The sequence below is a fragment of the Prunus mume genome, linkage group LG8 (assembly GCF_029339155.1).
Source record: "Prunus mume cultivar Tortuosa linkage group LG8, ASM2933915v1, whole genome shotgun sequence".
Classification (NCBI taxonomy): domain Eukaryota; kingdom Viridiplantae; phylum Streptophyta; class Magnoliopsida; order Rosales; family Rosaceae; genus Prunus; species Prunus mume.
The window spans coordinates 10,826,464-10,844,836 of NC_142705.1; the positions used below are offsets into that span (position 1 = coordinate 10,826,464).

The 18,373-nt window shown below is 37.0% G+C and overlaps 3 protein-coding genes across 4 annotated transcripts; 1 reads left to right on the forward strand and 2 right to left on the reverse strand.

The window, feature by feature from the left end:
- Positions 1–3,593: 3,593 nt before the first annotated feature.
- On the reverse strand, positions 3,594–7,470 carry LOC103341730 (uncharacterized). Its single transcript, XM_008245272.3, has 10 exons — positions 6,953–7,470; positions 6,605–6,794; positions 6,344–6,477; positions 5,809–5,921; positions 5,501–5,624; positions 5,250–5,405; positions 4,251–4,406; positions 4,084–4,163; positions 3,928–3,977; positions 3,594–3,815 (listed from the first exon to the last, which is right to left on the reverse strand). Exons 1-10 carry the CDS (start codon positions 7,349–7,351, stop codon positions 3,682–3,684), a joined length of 1,536 nt encoding a protein of 511 aa, XP_008243494.3. The 5' UTR covers positions 7,352–7,470; the 3' UTR covers positions 3,594–3,681.
- A 3,594-nt stretch (positions 7,471–11,064) lies between these two features.
- LOC103341729 (golgin family A protein) lies at positions 11,065–14,489 on the forward strand. Its single transcript, XM_008245271.3, has 4 exons — positions 11,065–11,429; positions 11,538–12,020; positions 12,449–12,571; positions 12,741–14,489. Exons 1-4 carry the CDS (start codon positions 11,418–11,420, stop codon positions 14,166–14,168), a joined length of 2,046 nt encoding a protein of 681 aa, XP_008243493.1. The 5' UTR covers positions 11,065–11,417; the 3' UTR covers positions 14,169–14,489.
- A 492-nt stretch (positions 14,490–14,981) lies between these two features.
- LOC103341728 (bifunctional nitrilase/nitrile hydratase NIT4B-like) lies at positions 14,982–18,317 on the reverse strand. 2 transcript variants are annotated; one of them, XM_008245268.3, is made up of 5 exons: positions 17,421–18,317; positions 16,881–17,060; positions 16,099–16,392; positions 15,572–15,823; positions 14,982–15,426 (listed from the first exon to the last, which is right to left on the reverse strand). In XM_008245268.3, exons 1-5 carry the CDS (start codon positions 17,887–17,889, stop codon positions 15,257–15,259), a joined length of 1,365 nt encoding a protein of 454 aa, XP_008243490.2. In that variant the 5' UTR covers positions 17,890–18,317; the 3' UTR covers positions 14,982–15,256. The 2 variants fall into 2 exon arrangements, with proteins under 2 accessions (XP_008243490.2, XP_008243489.2); XM_008245267.3 differs by having other exon boundaries at positions 15,572–15,850.
- Between the last annotated feature and the right edge of the window lie 56 nt (positions 18,318–18,373).

An 18,373-nucleotide genomic window follows, 5' to 3' on the forward strand; every position in this document is an offset into this window, starting at 1 on the left:
TGCAGAGGAATGTATAGGAAACTATGGATGATGTATGAGTATGTATTTGGGTCTCTACTCTCTGACCAAAAAGAAAAGGGCTTGAGAAGGGTCTTATTGAGGTCTTGACCCTCAAATTGCCAAGGAATTGAATTGAGAAAGATTGGGACATGGGTGGTGAAAGGGACTCTGTCAACTTGCCTTTCAGAGGTTATGGCGTAGCAAATTTTTTCAATGTTGCAGCAGCATGCGTTAGGTAGCTTTTATGTAGCTTGTATCTCATTTTCATATGTTCACACGTAAAGTTATATGTATATATATAATGTATTTGACACCATATTGAGTTACCCATCAAATTGTTCTTAATGATAAACCAACTATTCTAGTAGTATTTCTCTTCCTAATGTTAGAAGAGGTCTTCAAATTCCAGTAAATTTCATTTTTTGGTTTTTCATTTTCATTTATTCTTGCTAAAGATAAAGAAAAATTATATGGGAGAAATTATGAATAAAGAATGGTGGAGGAAGGGCAGTGAGAGGAAAGAGGGAGAAAGGAGGAGAATATAATGTAACAAAAACTCGAGAGAGAACAAACCCTACTAAAAGTTGTTTTCCGTTCTTAGTTTTCATTTTTGGTGTCATTTCATTCCATGCTCATTTCTTCCGCTCTTTTTCATTCCTCTTTTCTTTCTCGCATTCCCCCTCTATTTTTAACAACAAAGTGAAAACTAGAAACTAAAATAAAAACAATTACCAATAAATACCTTTTCTCACTTCTCATCCCCATAGACATTCTCAACCTTGTATCCCTTCGACTCCTATTATTTTCTTTTGTCCATATATACAAATCGTTTAACCCAGGCAAAACTTGTTCTACTCTAAAGACTTGTTTCTACGGCATGATGAAATAGATGAATAATTTTTCCACATTTGCGTAATGATCATGTGGTCCATATGGTCATACATATCAATGACTTTCACATCACAGTATTTCACTATCAAAATTGTCTTTGAATGGAAAACCCAACCTTTACCAAATTTTGAACAACGAAGAACCGACCCTTTTGCTGCATGACCCCAGCTGCCTAACTTTGAATAAAGTAAGCTGAACGGGGACCTTGCCCATCTATTTCACTTATCCAGAATTAATCAGTAGCATGCACTTTTTAAATCAGACATTCATGCCTGTGCCTCCTTTTCTTACAACACTTTTTTATACACATGACATATGTCCTGTGCTCTGCTCCTCCTAATAGTAAGTTAGGTATGATAATAAAGTTCCAAAACTAGCTCAAGCTGGAGGAGAGAGAGATATATAAGTCATCACTAATACCTAACTATTGGGTTCTGTCATTTGATTGTAGGAGCATCTCCTGTTTCTGCAACAAGGAAAAAATCTAAGGGGGGGTGGATAGGAAAATAAGGGATTCAATTGGTGCATGTAAATGTGCTCCTAATATATTTGGATTTTTCACTGATCAATTGGGCAAGAAATTAGAAGTGAACAGTGGTATGTGAATAAAGAAAAGAAAAACTAAAAGAGGAGACGGGAGAGAATGGAACACCATAGATGAATTGGCAACACCACGATCGATCACACTAAAAAATATCGTTTAAGTGGCTCACGCAGAGCTATAAATCCCCACAATAATACTACACAATTTTTTTAAAAACTATGGACGTCCCTTAACTTTACCTTGAGTTGCAATTGAGTCCCGCAACTTTTTTTAAGGCAATTACACCCATTAACTTGACAAGTAGTTGCAATTAGGTTATACCATGATAGTTTGTCAATTTGCCCTTCAAAATGAGGGCTAAAAGCATAATTTCTAGCTCAATAGTCTCCTAAGTTGACCTAGTCAGCCATCAAGTCCCAATTGCGCTCCATAAGCCGTTAGAAATCCCAAATGAAGAAACTCTTGAGGAAAAATGTCATAGAGTTTCACATACTCAAATCGTAGCTATTGCTATTGTAGTGTGGGTCGGAAATCAAACGTTGAATTTCATGGACGGATCTTAATCCTGAAAGAAGGTTTGAGGCATGCGGCAATAATCGGGTAAGTTTGATATGAAATTGGTGTGAGGTGTTGTTTCAATTGCAGAACACCAAACGAGGGTTGCAAATTGAACTCCAATGTCTGACAGAAGGCTAGGTTCACTAGTACGGAAAAATCGAAAAAGCCCTTGCCCTTCTCTCTTTGTGCCAAATTCCCCTATATTTTGCTTAACCATTCCTAATGTCCAATATACCCCTAACAACGTGCCATTCACATGGTTAAACTCGGCAGATTTTGTCAAAGTAGGATCTAATTCAAACTACGTGTTGAGTTAACAGATGTAATTGTCTAAAAAAAAGTTGCGGGACTCAATTGAAACTCGAGGTAAAATTCAAAGACGTCTACCGTTGAAAATCCTAATTTTATTTGATATGTATTTCATTTGGTGCATATAAGTTAGTGGGCTCCCTTTCTAATTTTATGTTTTTTTTAAAGTTCCGCTCCTGCTTTTGGGCTCCAGTTTGTTTCTGTCTATTGGGCCCCTAAAATTTCTTTTTGTGTTGAAAATTTCTGATATTGGGCTTTTACTCTGCGCTGAAAATTTCTTATAAAAATCTTTGCCTTCATTTTCTTCTTTGCTCAATCCCACTACAACAATCAGAAGGGCTTTTAAATTTCTGCAGCCTATTTTCTTTTGAGGCAAATAAACTTCATTGACATTGCTTACAAAAAAACAAAAACAAAAAAAAACTTCATTGACATTCATTCTGAATGCGAAATTCAATAGTTATGGTATCATATGTGGACTCTTTATGTGGACCTTCATATTAGCCACATGATTATTTCATTAAACATAAGTGAATTTATTATTCAAATGAATTATATGACCAATATGAAGGTCCACATTTATAGTCCATATATGACACTCTCATCATAAAACCAAGGGTGGAACCAGGAATTTTTAATGGGTGGATTAGCTAAAGTTATTAGGTTAAAATCTAATGATAATTTTTTTATACTAACAGTTTCTATAGTTTTTCTAGAAATAAAAGTATACATTAAATCATATAAATCACCCTAGTTGTGAACATAAGAAAAAAAAAATGGAATTAGACCCATATTATTCATGAAAGGGTGAATTTTATTTTAAAAAAATGCTTCTCTTTTGGGGATACGTTAATGGAAAAGGATTAAAATTGATGTTTGGGACAAACTTTAACACCAAATACAAATGTAGAAGGCAGGACTATGACTATTGGTGTGGTAGAACTAGCGGACCTAGGAATTTTTTAGCTGATGTGCAATTTTGAAAGGCTAAAAACTCTTTGTTGATTGAACATCTAAGGCTTTTTACTTAGATTGACCTTAGGTCCCTTCATGCATTCATATCATACATGAAAAATTGTTTTATGTAAAAATATTGACTAAGTATGAAAAATGATTTTTCAGAATAATTATTTTCTCAAGATAATTTTTGGCAGCTTTTATTCCTTACACATCGAAAACTTGATTTTATGGGATTTTAATATGAAGTATAAATTGACTTAATGAGCCATCATTTTAGCATAAATCGTATTTTGCACTAAAACCAGTTCTTCATATTTTGATTTGGTGGGGATTTTATTTCCTAATATTTTTATTTGAATCAAAATGGGGGGTAAAATGACAAATCCAATTACTGTGTGGTAGGATCTGAATATATATGATCAAAAGAGTTGAGCAAGGTCATGGTAATATTGGGAGATCCACTTTGCAATGATCTTGATCTCTTGTTTCCTCACATCTTGAAGCCATTCTGGATCCTCACTGCTCTTGAACATCAAATCTACATGGTGAGCACCTGTTAAGAACCAATATACCACAATCATACATGTCAATATTCACCTTAATTTCCATCTATTTTTATTATTATTATTTATTTGTAATTTTGGTATCAAATTGTAACTACTAACCTTCTTTTGCAACAATGGCTACTATGCTCTTGGATATATTCTTCAGCACCCTGCCCAAAAAAAAAAAAAACCCCAACAATAATATTAACCATTCATTAGCCAGTTTTACCATGCTGACAAAACTGAGAAATTGGAAAGCGGTAATTATATTATTACCCTCCACCACTCCAAGGGTCTCTTAAGCCATTGAAGAAGATAATATTGCTTCCATATCTTTTCAAAACCCTCTCAATAGCCTGCCAAAAATTAAAAAAAAAAAGTAAAATAAAAACCAAAAATTAAAATTTTGGTAGAAAATAATGATAGAAAATGATGGGACTAACATGGCCGCCGAACTCAGTGGTGATCCAAAGGGGCCTAGGTTCAATGCCAAATCTGCTTTTGCATACAGAGGCTTGGTCTTTGTAATCCCAATCAGAAGCTGGGAATATGCTGTCCTCACTGTTTCCACCGGTTGGCATTATCATCTCTGTACAAGCCTGCACCAAATCAAAAAATTTCAAGTCATATTGCGGTATAGCTCCGTTGGTGGAATTCTTCTACCTTCACTTATGTTGATAGACGTTTGAAAACTCCAGGCACCTAATGAAATTTGTGTAAATCCCCCATTCCCAATCGCTTGTGCTCAAAATTAAAAAATTAAAAAATTTCAAGCCAAACTGAGCAACATGTGACCAACCCATCAAAATTTTCAGTACACTATGATGATCATTATTATTATGATGTTAATAAATAAAAAAAGTTAAAGAGTGGTAACTTTCTGCAAACTTACATGGTGAGATAAAAATCTAATTTCTTTTCTCAGGCTCCAAAGGGAAAATGATTAGTTGTACTCAATTATGAGTTTAAGGCTCAACTTTTGATTGTGAGAACATGCTTTTCTTGGATACTAATCCCATGTGCTCTCTCTATTAGTCTAGATGTTTTTATTCTAACTCACAAAAGTGTTTCTTCTTTTTTATTGGGTTGATAATTGATTCCTTGTATATGGACCTTATAATAAGATGATCTTTATTGGGGTTAATTATTAAAATTTCTAAATTATAATATCCTTTAGTCGTATCAAGTTTGACATTTTAGTCATCATTAAAAAGCATTGCGTATCTACGAAAATTCATTTTAATTATTGTGTGTTAGCCTAATTTGTTCGTGACCTATTATGTTATCACATACATTAATAAGTATAAAATTCATGTGAGATAACGGTTGACGCTAGCATAATTCTTTTTTTCTCATTGTAATCTTAAAAAAGAACCCCCACCCCCCAAAAAAAAAAAAAAAACACTTCGGTATTTAGAGAAAAATGAGGAATGTTCTCCTACCTGCCAATACCATCCTCCAAGGTCGTGAGGATCAGAGTTATCATCAAGTTCGAAACACGTGACTGTCCCACTGTAGTTATAGTATACATTAGCTGCACCGTACAATTTCGCAAATGTGTCATTTCCAGTCGTCGGATCATCTATCGCCTCACACATCTGCACCCCCAACAAAGTCAAATTACTATTATGCACCTTCATGAACTAAGAAATATAAAAATAAAATAAAATTGTATTCTTTCCTTTTCTTTTACCTTCTTAACTGGAAATGCTGGCAAGGGACATAAGAAATTTGAGGGAGTAGGATAATCCGTCATTGCTGTGTAAGCGTATGCAGTGGAAAGCCAATCTTCAAGATAATCTAAATCTGCGCCACTTCTGAAAGAAATAAAACAAACTTTAATAATTTATAATTAATAAACTAAACTAGCCGTTAATTTACCGATATTTCTCTTTTCAAAACTGAAAGACGTCAAAACAATTTTTTTACGACAAAAAAAGAAGAGAGAAAAGCCTAGTTTTAACATTATGCTAGGCTTTATGGGTTGGGTTGTGGTCATACTTGCATAATTTAAATGATTTTCGTAGTAGCTCAAGCCCTCCAGGTTGGTTTGCTGTGTTTTCGATCTGTTCCCATGAGCCTTTGATCACTTTGTAACAATTTTCACTCACACTCTAATACACATGCAAACAATAACATAATTATTCAGAAAAGTTTATTAGCATTAATTAAGGTTAATTATTATGCATGTGCTTTGCAGACTGTAATTAAAAATCTTAAATATGCCCCCAATAATAACATTACTTTATCAGAACAGTATTATAGGTATGTGTGTGACACGTGCATTGCCACATTAATATTGGACCATTTATAGATAAGATATTTAAGTTTGTTTGTTTGTTTGTTTTTTACAGCAATTATAGTCTATATGTGATTTCAGGCCTTTGAATCATTTCGTTCAATCTTAGGCAAAATTTCGTTTTATGAAATGTGAGACTGTCAATTGTTAATCATGTATAGCCGGTTGACTCGACTGTCCCACATTTCACAAAAATAGAATTCATTTTCAATAAAATAAAACAGAGAGAGAGAGGACCTTAAAGTCTTGAGTGACGATGTTGCGGAAGCTATATGAAGACGTTATATTCTCGAAATTGAGAATAGGTGAAGATGATGCCAAGGCTCCGATTGTAACGTGCGGATACTTCAACCTAAACCATGCTGCCAGCACTGCATTTTAAACTTAAATTAATTTGATCACCCGACGAATCACAGGCAACAAATCCAGCCAGCTGTTCAATCAAACGTACATTATACAATATTATAAATACATAAAAAGATGAATGTATTCACATACTTCCTCCGTAGGAACCTCCGAAGACCACCACAGGAGAGTCAGTTGCTGATAAATTCTTCTTCAAATCAATAATTAAGGAAGCATAATCTGCCAATGCCTGTGTTGAGCTCAGATGCCCAAGTGTAGATGCATTGCTATAAGCCACGCTCTTCTTGCCCCCATAAGGTATAGACTTCCCATAGAACCTATGCTGCAAATTTGATCATCTTATATATATGCGTTACGGTTTTTCAAATTTGCATACAAACCTTGTTTTACCGGACAGTCTGATGTTAATCAGGTACTAGATTGACAGTGCAACAACATAACAAAATCATCTCGAATCTGATTTGGGGATAAAAATTTTACCTCAATGAAAACGACTAGGGATTTGAATTGGGGTGCTGTCTCATATAGAAAACCGAAGTTTTGTGCAAACCATTCTATGTTTCCTTCATTCCCTGTGTAGACAAAGATTGGAGCATTGTTCTTGGCTCCTCCCCAGAATGTGTCATTGATCAAATACCTTTGCTGGAAAGTTTGGTAGCTTTTGGGGTAGAAATTGAAATGGTCAAGTATTTGGGTGAAGTATTTGGTTCTGTAAAGTTTGTTTTGAGTAGAAGCAGAGACCTTTTCAGGGGTAATGAGTGAAGATGGAAACCTGGCACCAGCAGGTGTGGTTTTGGAAAATGAAATAAGAGGAAACTGCAGCAAAAAGAAGAAAGAAAAACAGAGAAATGGGGACATGGATAATTTTGTTATCTTCATTTTTGTGGGTTCCGTTTCTTGGCAACTCCGAGAGAGAGAGAGAGAGAGAGAGAGATTCCAAAGTCCAGAAGGTTTATAGGATAGAGTCAACGGAGTTGGGCTGTCATGGACAAAAAAAATCACGAAAAGTTTGATTTCCTTTTTGTTGGGAAAATCGACTACTTTTTTCTGGAAATGAGACTCACAAATAAAAGGAAAATAGAGTGGTGGGTAGAGAAGTAAAGCACATGTAATTCATGGAGATGGGGTTTACCTGCTGTGATTAAGTCCTATTTAAGTTTTGATATGGGGTGTGTGGTGTGGTGGGTGATAGATAGTATGATTCGTCGTTCTGTATGTGAGGAATCAAACACTGGGCATGATCTTAATGCTCGAGTTACAATTCTTTACAGGATTCATAATCTCCTTTTGTTTCCCTATCATTTTGCTTCAATTTAAGTTTAAATCTAGATTTTTGAGAAAAACAGAAAAAAGGGGCAAAAAGAATAAGAGTGCGCTCTTTCATATTAGTATATTAGGATAAAAAGACTTTCAAATCGTGGTCAATGCTAGGTTTCTTTTATTTTATTAACATAAAATTAGTTTTTTCACACGCACTTCTGATCATTTGAGAGATTTTAAAAATTAAAAAAAATATATTTTATAATTTAAAAAGATAATGGATAGTTGTATTCTATGAAAATATGATCAATTATTTAATTTTTTTTAATTTTAATTTTTTAATATAAAAAAATATAAATTTATTATATTATCTTTATTTAATTAATAATTTTAATTCTTAATATTTACATTAACTAACGACACTTTTTGATATTTTGAATGTTATTATTTATCTTTTATTTTATTTATATATAGATGAATATTAAAATTCACTTGTCCATTTTCGGTGACTGCGACATGACAGATGGGCTTGTTGCCGACCAAAATTCAGTTGGAACCAGCTTTTCCACTTTGTTTTTATTCATGGGATTAGCTAGCCTCTTAGACACACAAAATTGGGTGGACATGGAAGTGCTTAGTCATTCCCATACAAAATTCTCGTCCCTGTCATGCTGTGTTCTGTGCCTGCCGGCCATTCTGGTCAAGAATTTCTCGTTTGATAGTGATATTAAAGTTACAAAGAGTTTGCATTAAACTCTTTTTTCTTTTCTTTTTTCCATTTAACCAAAAAATAAAACTTTTTTTGTTCTTTCCCAAATTGGCATAGTGGCTTGTGTATATTATTTAAATAAAAAAAAAAATTTGGGGTTGTCACGGAAATTTATTATAAATTTCATATTCACACGATGTTATTAATTCACACGTTATGTCATTTGACATAATGTTAAATATATGACAAAATTGCTGTTGTGGGTTAGTGTGTCTTCTCCCTTACACATGAATTCTATCTTCTGTATAAATACGAGTAGTTTAGACTACTATTACAAGTAGATAAAAAATAGTTATGACAAATTTTGTAAAAGAAAAGTTTATGTACAAATTATATTTTTCTTCGTGGGCCAACAAAGGTTCCAGTTTAATCACAAAACAAGTTTAAAAAGGAACCAACCACCAAACAGAAACAGAAACAGAAACCTATGCATATGAGTTGTCCTTTAATCCATATTTTTTTTTCCTCCTCTCTGTAGCTCCTTGGACGCATCAAAGGGACTTCCTAGGTCTTGAGAAAAAGAAACCACATGGGATCTGGCTGGTTTTGAACCTCTTATTCTTAGCATCAATTGGGTAATAAATAAAAAAGAGTCCCACTGTTGACAAAAGCCTATATCTTTAGTGAGAGGGCACAGTAAGAGGAGCAACGTCAGCACCAAGCTACAAAATATGTCCTACTTTAGAAAGGAAACCAATTTGAAGCAAGGAAAATTTTGGACAATGTATCACATAAAAGTCTATATTATAGGCCATATGGTATGGCATAGGGTATAGCCATTAAGATTATAGCCACAGGAAAAAACTGAATGAAGGCTTTGATTTTCACCGACGCCAAATGTTTCACGTGACACACAGATAGTACAAGATGAATGGGCAGCCAAGGTTTTATGTAAATCAACGAGAGGGAATTCGTACTTGAGATCTGTTTTAATATTAGGAATGGAGTTACTATTAGACTTGATAAAATGTTATCACAACCTTAAAATCACTTAGATATGTAATTTTCTTTCGAGCCTTAATAAAAAAAGACAATTCTTCTGTTTGATAAAAAGGAAGGCTGAAGCCTAAAAAACATTACAAAACTTATGGACCCGTTTGATAACTATTTCAATTTTAGTTTTTAGTTTTTGTAATTTATTTGAAATTGTTTTCACTTTCACGTTTTTGTTTTCACTTTTGTTACTCTCTCTCCCATTCTTCCCTCTCTATCTCAATTTGGAGAAATTTTTGTATGTTCCGGGTATACTACGTGGCTGGTGTACTATCCAATACATCTAAGACATAGAAATATTTTATTTTTATGTCCTATATGTATTGGTCAATATTTCCACAAGTTTCATGTATATTGGATGGTACATCAGCCATGTAATGTACCCGAAACATGTAAAAATTACTCAATTGATCATCTCTCGTATTATCATTCTCATTTTCCTCCATACTCTAACACAAAATAATAATAATAATAATTATCAAACGGGCCTATAATTCTTCTAGCTCCCATATAAATCTTCAAAGAGTAAATTCTAGGCAAACAAAATCAAGTATAAAATTCTCACTTAAACTCACCAGTCAAATGAAACTTAACTTATAATTCTCATTTTAAACTCACGAGTCAAATAGAACTTATATTATATATTATGTGTTTAGCTGAAATCGAAAAGAATCCAAACCTAACCAAACCAAACCAGCTCATTGACATCCTAAAATGGCCTAACAAATATAGTATTCTTTTTATTACCAAAACAATAGTATTGTTTCTTCACTTCAAGTCTCCAACCAATATATATAATTGAATTGACCGGCAAAGTTTGAAGTTCTCCAGTGATCGAAGGAGGAATCTTTACCTTTTCCTTATTGTATATTAAAAAAAATAATTATTTGTTTGAAAAGGTGAACTGGTAGAAGTGGGGTGAATTTTGAATTGCACACAATTGAAAATCATTGCACTTGAGTCATTATTTAAAGTTGCGCTACGCTTCATGTCAAATTCAGCCTTGAAAATTGCAATAATGATGTTAAAATTCAATGGCAAGCAATCAAATTCTAAACCATCTTCCAGTCAAACAAACAAAAAAATTCATCTGAAACACCAATTTGTTTTTTACACTAATTGCTGATCTGCTACTATTTTTTGCCTCTTAATTGTATTTACTTGACCTCCTTTGGAATGTTAGATGAGATGAACATCTCTTAATAGAGATTCTAGAGAATAAGATTATGCCTAACTCAACTCGAGGCCAATGCACGGTTAGATTAATGCAGGGTTGTCTTAGTACTCTTTGGTCTAATGAATTTTTTTATTTATACTAATAATGGAAGAAGTCTCAAATTCGAATGTTTCATTACGCATAGATAAAAGAAATATTTTTCTTAACCTTTTTTTGAAAGGAAATTTTTTCCTAAAACAACCGAAGTGGACGAAATTTTATCCAAGTGGAAAATGCTTGCTGGATTTATTTATTTATTCAAACTCTAGGAACCCCAATATATATATATATATATATATATAATTTTTTGTTGTTGAAGGAACTCCAAAGCTTAAAAAAATCCAAAAATCCACCCAATTTTCGCGAATTTTAAAAGAAGTAGAGCGAAACCACGGCCACACGGTTGCTTGAAACATCAAAACCCATGAAAAGAAAAGCCCAATCAACGCCACCCAATAACTGCCCGCCGCGGTTTCAGTCTCACCTGATCTCGGCCTCACCCAATCATTCCCGCGCCTTCCACCTTCCCTTTCCTCTTTAGCCCCTTTACAGGAGAAAGTCCCCTGCACAAGCTCAATACTCTGTCTCTGTACTGATCAAATCTGGAACTTGAGCTAAGTGGGAGCCATCAAACCTCTCTCTCTCTCTCTCTCTCTCCTCTTATAAGTTTCTAGGGTTTCACTCCTCGTTTTCCTCTCATTCCCACCATGAACCAGACGGTACGTTTCATCACCCCCTGAACCCAAATCTACCAACTTCCAAATTTTTTCCATTTTCTTTTTTTATTTTGATTTTTGGTTTTCGAAAAAATAAAAATGCCGAGGCAGAACAACGGCTTGGGCATGAACCTGCTGATCCCTGGCAAAATCAGAAAGCGAGGGTGCTCGTCGTCAGCTTCTTCGTCGTCTTCGATCATCCAAAACTACAGATTCAAGAGGGCTATACTGGTGGGCAAGAGGGGCCGATCCAGTACGCCCGTGCCCACATGGAAGCTCATGAGCTCCAGGTCACCTACAGCGTCGGCATTGCGCGCCATGGACTCCCCCAACTACGCCGCCTCCTCCCAGAACGGCGCCGGCAGGTCCAAGCAACAAGCGCCAGTGTCTGCCAGGAAGCTCGCCGCCACGCTCTGGGAAATGAACGACATGCCGTCTCCGAGAGTGAGGGAAGGGTCGTCGGACGAGAGGAGGCTGAGGAAGATGGAGATTATGAATAGTAAGGCCAGAGAGAGAGAAAGGATCGCGAGATCGGCGCACTCGGGTTCTCTGCCTCCCCATCTCTCCGATCCGTCTCATAGTCCTGTTTCCGAGGTGGGTTTTCTCTTTGCTTCGCGTTTTGTTTGGTTGGTGAGAATTTGCGGGAATCTAATGGAAAATGTAGTTTGTAGACTTTGTGCTATGTCACTTTTGTGTTGGGTTTAGCTTAAAGTTTCTGTTTTTAAGTTGCTCTTTGGGTTTTTTACGTCTCATCAAACATACAATTTTTGAGCAAGCTTGCGTTTTTTTTTCTGAACTATTAATTAATAGAATTGAATTGAGAAATTGATGTTGTGGTTAGATAGTCGGTTGATTGTTAGGTTTTGTTAAATTTGGAGTTATGTAGGTGTCCCATTCTAAAATGATGTGATACATTCCCCTGATCAATGCAAGTCTGATTGTACCTGTTATTTGTCACTATCAGTTAGGCATGGTGGAGAAATTGCCCTTAATTTTACCTGTTATGCATTCTTATTTTGTAGAGGACGGACAGATCTGGAACTGGTAGTTTCCATCGAAGGACGCCCTCCATTTCACAGAGGCTCAGGCTCACAGACCACCATGCTGGAATGTTGGATTCTCATCGCAATGGCAGCTTAATGGAGGTACATTGGTCAATGATCTACTTGGTTCTTGGAAAGGACCTTGCTTTCCTCTTGCTCTTTTCTTAACATTTCAAAGTTGTTATAACTAGAGATTTTTGTTTCTGATTAAATTGTATCAGATGGTATTATTATTAGATGATAGTTTTGTTCTCATCTTTTTGGTATACAGGTTGAGACTAGATCTAGAGCCCAGACTCCTACTGCTTCCACTGTTGGAGTCAAGACTCATTTGAAGGATGTTAGCAATGCTTTGACCACGTCTAAAGAGCTACTGAAAATTATCAACCGCATTTGGGGTAATGAAGATCGGCCTTCCTCAAGCATGGCCCTCATCTCAGCCTTACATGCTGAGCTGGAGAGGGCTCGTTTACAGGTCAATCAGCTTATCCAAGAACAACGCGCAGACCAGAATGAGATCAATTATCTCATGAAGTGTTTTGCTGAAGAAAAGGCAGCTTGGAAAAGCAAAGAGCACAAAGTTGTTGAGGCTGCTATTGAGGCTGTTGCAGGTGAACTTGAGGTAGAGAGGAAACTGAGAAGAAGGTCTGAAAGCTTGAATAAGAAACTTGGGAAAGAACTGGCAGAGACAAAAGCCTCTCTTGTTAAGGCGGTGAAAGAACTTGAGAGTGAGAAGAGAACTAGAGAGATAATGGAACAAGTATGTGATGAATTAGCCAGGGACATTGATGAAGATAAATCTGAAGCAGAGGAAGTGAAGAGGGAGTCTTCAAAAGTTCGGGAAGATGTTGAGAAGGAAAGGGAGATGATGCAGTTTGCAGATGTGTTGCGTGAAGAGAGAGCTCAAGTGAAACTCTCAGAGGCAAAACATCAGCTTGAGGAGAAGAATGCAGCTGTTGATATATTGAGGAGTCAACTTGAAGCTTTTATGGGAAGTAAAAGAACCAAAGAAAAGGGACGTGGTTCTGCTCATCTGAATGATGAAGAAATTTCTGCGTATCTAAGCAGAGCTCATCTTGGTTCCCATCAGGATGATGAAAAAGATGAGGATGGAGGAGAAGTTGAAGATGGAATAGAATGTGAAGAGGATTCTGCTGAAAGTGATCTTCATTCCATAGAGTTAAGCATGGGCAACAACAACAGAAGCTACAACTTGATTCATGCTTCTGGGGCTGCTCGTGATCCAAGGTGGGCTGCACTTGATGTTGAAGAAATTAAAGGGAGGAAGTCTACATCTGGGAAGCCACCAAGAAGAAGCACTTCTTTGCAAAGAAGCATATCAGATGGAGTGGAATGGGGTATGCAAGCTGAAAAGCTCCAAAATTCAGGAGATGGGATAGATTGGGAGAGATTTCCTGAACTGGAGAGGCAAAGACAAGAGCAAGGAAAAGGTCGAGGAGATGAAATGCAAGGTTATAAATCATCAAAGGGTCTTAGGGACCAAATGTTGTCTGGTTCTAGGCTTGGACCGGCTAGAGTTCATGCTAGTCCAACACGGCAATGGGGGCAGCCATGGCCTTCACGGGATCCTACCGGTACATTTCAAGATAGGCCTCCCAGTGCGCAAGGCAATGGTTCAAAGTCGAGGCTAGGGGAAGCTAGAGGCGAAGGCCAGAATGGCAGAAGGTCAAAACGGTGAAAATTTCTCTTTTTTGCCAATGCCCTGCCATAGTCAGAGCCTTTTGTTTTGCCACGGTGGTTTTGTAAAAGCCCAGGCTGGTGGAAAACGATTTGGCTCATCGATGCTTTTGGCTTGTGATCACCAGGTGCTGCTAAGTCGCAGCAATCTCTGCTCATTTTGTGCTAGACCATTCTCTCTTGAAATGCTTGTGTTGTAGATTTTTTGAAGAAAGCTGTGATAATCTAGCGAGCTTGTCCTGTACAAAAGCTTCTAGTATGTATCATGCATGTCTCAATTTATACTAGAAATATTATATATTTGCTTTTGTTTTTTTTTTTCCTTCCTCGTTTTGTTATTTCCTTTTCAATTTTCGCCCTACAGTTTTTTTTTTATTCTCTTATATGTATTTGCCATTTGTTTTTCTTTTGTTTCTGGGCAACTTTTCAATCTTGTGTATGATTATTAAGGATGAGGCAACAAACTTATAATTAGCCAATACCCAACAGCATTATAATACTGCAGTGACAGATGAAACGCGCATATCTAGGGGTACTTTGACTGTGAAATGAGGATTAGATTTACAAAGTACTTAATTCGAAAAACATGCAACGCAAGGCGGGATCATGCAGTCTAGAATATTGGTTCATATTATATTATGAGCTTATTTAAATCGAGGAATGGTCAAGGGAATTCGTATAATGTATGGAGGTGTAGGAGGCCATTGCACATTGTACAATTCATGCCAATATGTAAATGGTTTATTTTTTTGTTTGGATGAATTTAAATTGTGATACAGCTTTCGGAGGCCGATTCGATCATGAGCTGCCAAAATTCAGAGCAAAAAAGATCGTGAGATGTTACAACTTCAAATTAATCTAACCAACATCTGATCAACTGTACAATATAATCTAATAGGCAGGCATGAGCCGGAGAAATTTTTTTATATGGGTACAACAGTCACTAAGTTCAAAAGCTTACTACAAGACACTTCCTCGTTTCTTGACCAAAAAAAAGACACTTCCTCGTTTTAGTAGATTAAGGTGGCTATTTTCAAGCAGAGTGTACATTAGTAGTTAGAGTCGGGGCACTACAAGGTAGAGTCAGAGTCATGCATACAGCACATTTGCATGATCAGAAACTTCTGTTTTCACGGTTGCAGCAAACAAATCGGGATTCGGTATGCTTGTCCTCCTCCAACCAACAGCATTTGGCCCTGCGTTGTGCCCAAGCCCAACTCCGCCAAATTCTAGTTTTGCTCGAGCAATCTCTACAAGATCTAAGAACATCAAATAGTAGTTTAGATATCATCTCAACTGTGTGTGTGTGTGTGTGTGTGTGTGTGTGTGAGGGAGGAAGAGAGATGGCTGTTTGCATATCATCCTAACTGTGATTTACATGTTTCTGAAACAAATTGTTCATACCTAGATCAGCTGAGATAAGGGATTCTCCTTGGTAATTAGGTCCAGCCAATATGGTTCCTGATGGGGAAACAATAACACTCCCACCAGCACATATGATATCCAAGGATGTCGCATCATTTGAATCTCCAGAAACACATTCCAGTGGCAGTGGATAGTCTTTTCGTCTGCAGAACTGGTTTGCAGATAGAACAAAGCAGCCACCTTCTAGGGCAATATGGGTCATGGATGAGCGCCAAATCTCCCTTGCTTCAGCTGTGGGTGCACAATATATTTCAATGCCTAATGATATAGGGGCAAGAAATTAAGATCAGAAACCAAGAACTCTTGGACTACAATTCCAGTGAGTCCCATGTTAAAGAAAACAATCGTAGTATTCTAAAGGTGATAAAGTAACTAGTGGACTTGAAATCATGACCATGGCTGCGGCAGATAAGTGGAACCTTTTCTTATGTTGGATGGTCATGGTGATTTTGGTTGAAAAGTTGAAAACACTAAGCAAGAGTGTTTATGTATGATAGCATATTTACCCTTGCCATATAATTGAGTTCTTAGATCTGGCATTCTGTTGTCCCAACAAACAAGGCCACCTATTCTCCCAATTTCAGTGTCATACACAGACAGTGGCAATTTTGGTCCAGAACACCATACTGGAGATTCTGACGCCAGTGGTATTTGCTTGGGATGTTTTCCAAGACACTGGCCAAATGAATCGAAAAATAACACTGTGCTACAGAGATAGAATCCAACTCTCTCCACTACTCCCATTACTAAGTGAACTTTATATTTACTTGCAATTTTTGCTAGCCTGTCCACTTCAGGACCTGCATATCAAACACCAAAGATAATTTCATTATTCAAATAAAAAAGATAGAATGTATTATATGTATGACATAGAATTTCAACAGCCACAGATAAAGTAAATCAATGATTTATCATAAAACTGAAAATTCAAAGACATTGACTAGATAAAACAAATCAATAGTTTATCAGAAAGCTAAACTTACACAAGCTTCCAACTTTAGCCGGGGGTCAAGACAACCACATATAAAGGTACAAACAGCTATGTGCATCTGAGAAAAGATTTACAATAGTTCTTAACTTCTTACAAAGTATATACCAAATTTTTTGACTGCCAGAGACTTGATATAAACCAGCTTGAAATTGTTAAGAGTGCTTCTAAACATAGAGGGAAAGATTATCAACAATTCTAAATGTCACACATGCTAACACTCAGAACAAGCAGGAAGGTAATATTATGCAGAAGACCACATTCAAACGAAAACTTCATCTTCAGTGGAAGGAATCTGACCAGGCACATCAATGGCTGAGGCATAGTACTTCTCGAAGGCCTGCTTCTCCTCCGGCGAAAGAGTTGCCGTTGCAGAATCAAACATCAAACCACGGGGATAACCACCAACAAATGCTTCAGGAAACACAACCAATTGCGATCCATATGCAGCTGCACCAGCAACCAGTCTCTCTGCTTTATCTGCCAACAACCCACAAATGACAGAAACCCAAATTGTAAATGGTTAGGAAATTAAAATATTTGGGGATCAAAAAATATAATATGAACTTGCAATGGCCTACAAGGTCATGGTCCCAGAGTACATAACAAAACCTCAGGTCCACAATCTTAAGGAAGGAGGAGGGTAGTGGGCCCTTAATCTCCCAATCTTCATACAGAAAGAACATATTTTGACCCACAAATCCTGGTCCCACTTAACCAAATCATAGAATATAAAGAAAACAAAGATCTTAAGCATCCCATAAACCCCAGAAACCTCAACAAGACCCCAAATATGAAAACAAAAGCAACCCATTTGAGAGAGTTGGGCAAAGTGGCTACCTAGAGTCGCTGGAGTGTCGAAGAACACAGTGGATGCTTGAACCACAGTAGCCCTCACAGTGACGCTCGGAAGACGAGCCACTGCCTTGTGATCCAACCCATCTTCTGCTGCACCCGGGTATCTGCAATTGGGTTGGGGAACCGGGTCGGGTGGAAACCGACGGGTCCTGTTGTTAGGTTGTGGTGGGAGAACGAGCTCGGGTCGGACCTGGGAGAGGAGCCACTGAATGGTGTCGCCGTCGGATCGGTGACCCAGTTCTTGGGTCAGCCGGAAAATACCGGGGCAACAGGTCACGGGTATTCTGACCCGCCTGTGACGGCCGTTCACTGTGGAATGCTTGTCAATGTAACGACGCCGTTCTAGCTGTTGCTGCTCTTCTTGTCGTGGCGGTTGAGTTTGTAAAGAAGGGTTCTCTGGTGGGTCTGTGATGGCGAGTGTGTTGGTGGGTAAGGTTTGATTGATCTCCATTTGAATTTTCTCTCTGCTTTTGGTTGGTACTTAGTGTAGTGGCTTAATGCATGTAATGTGGCTGAGCAGACGACTTATGGGCAAAGGACAAGAGCTTTGCTTTTCTCTTTGGCCTTTGGGCAAGTTCAAATAGTAAAGTGTCTGTCTTTTACTCTGCTCTTCATCGTATTATAGAGAAAACAAAATTGAAAAAAGATTGCATTTTGCCACGTCAGTTACATGAACATGTCATTAATCTTGCAAGAAATCTAGTGCCTGGTCTGGTCAAGTCTTTCTCCATTTTGCTTTTGGCCAAGATGAAGATGAAAGGTGCAAGTTTGCATCTTTTTCTACTGTTTTTAAAAGAACACCTGAACTATGGAAAGATTGATATCAACAAGGATGTTTTTCCATCAATGGACCAAATGCAACTAGGTGAGATGCATTCATGAAAAAGAACCAAAGACATCTTTCTCAAACAAACAGCTGGTTGAATTAACTTTTG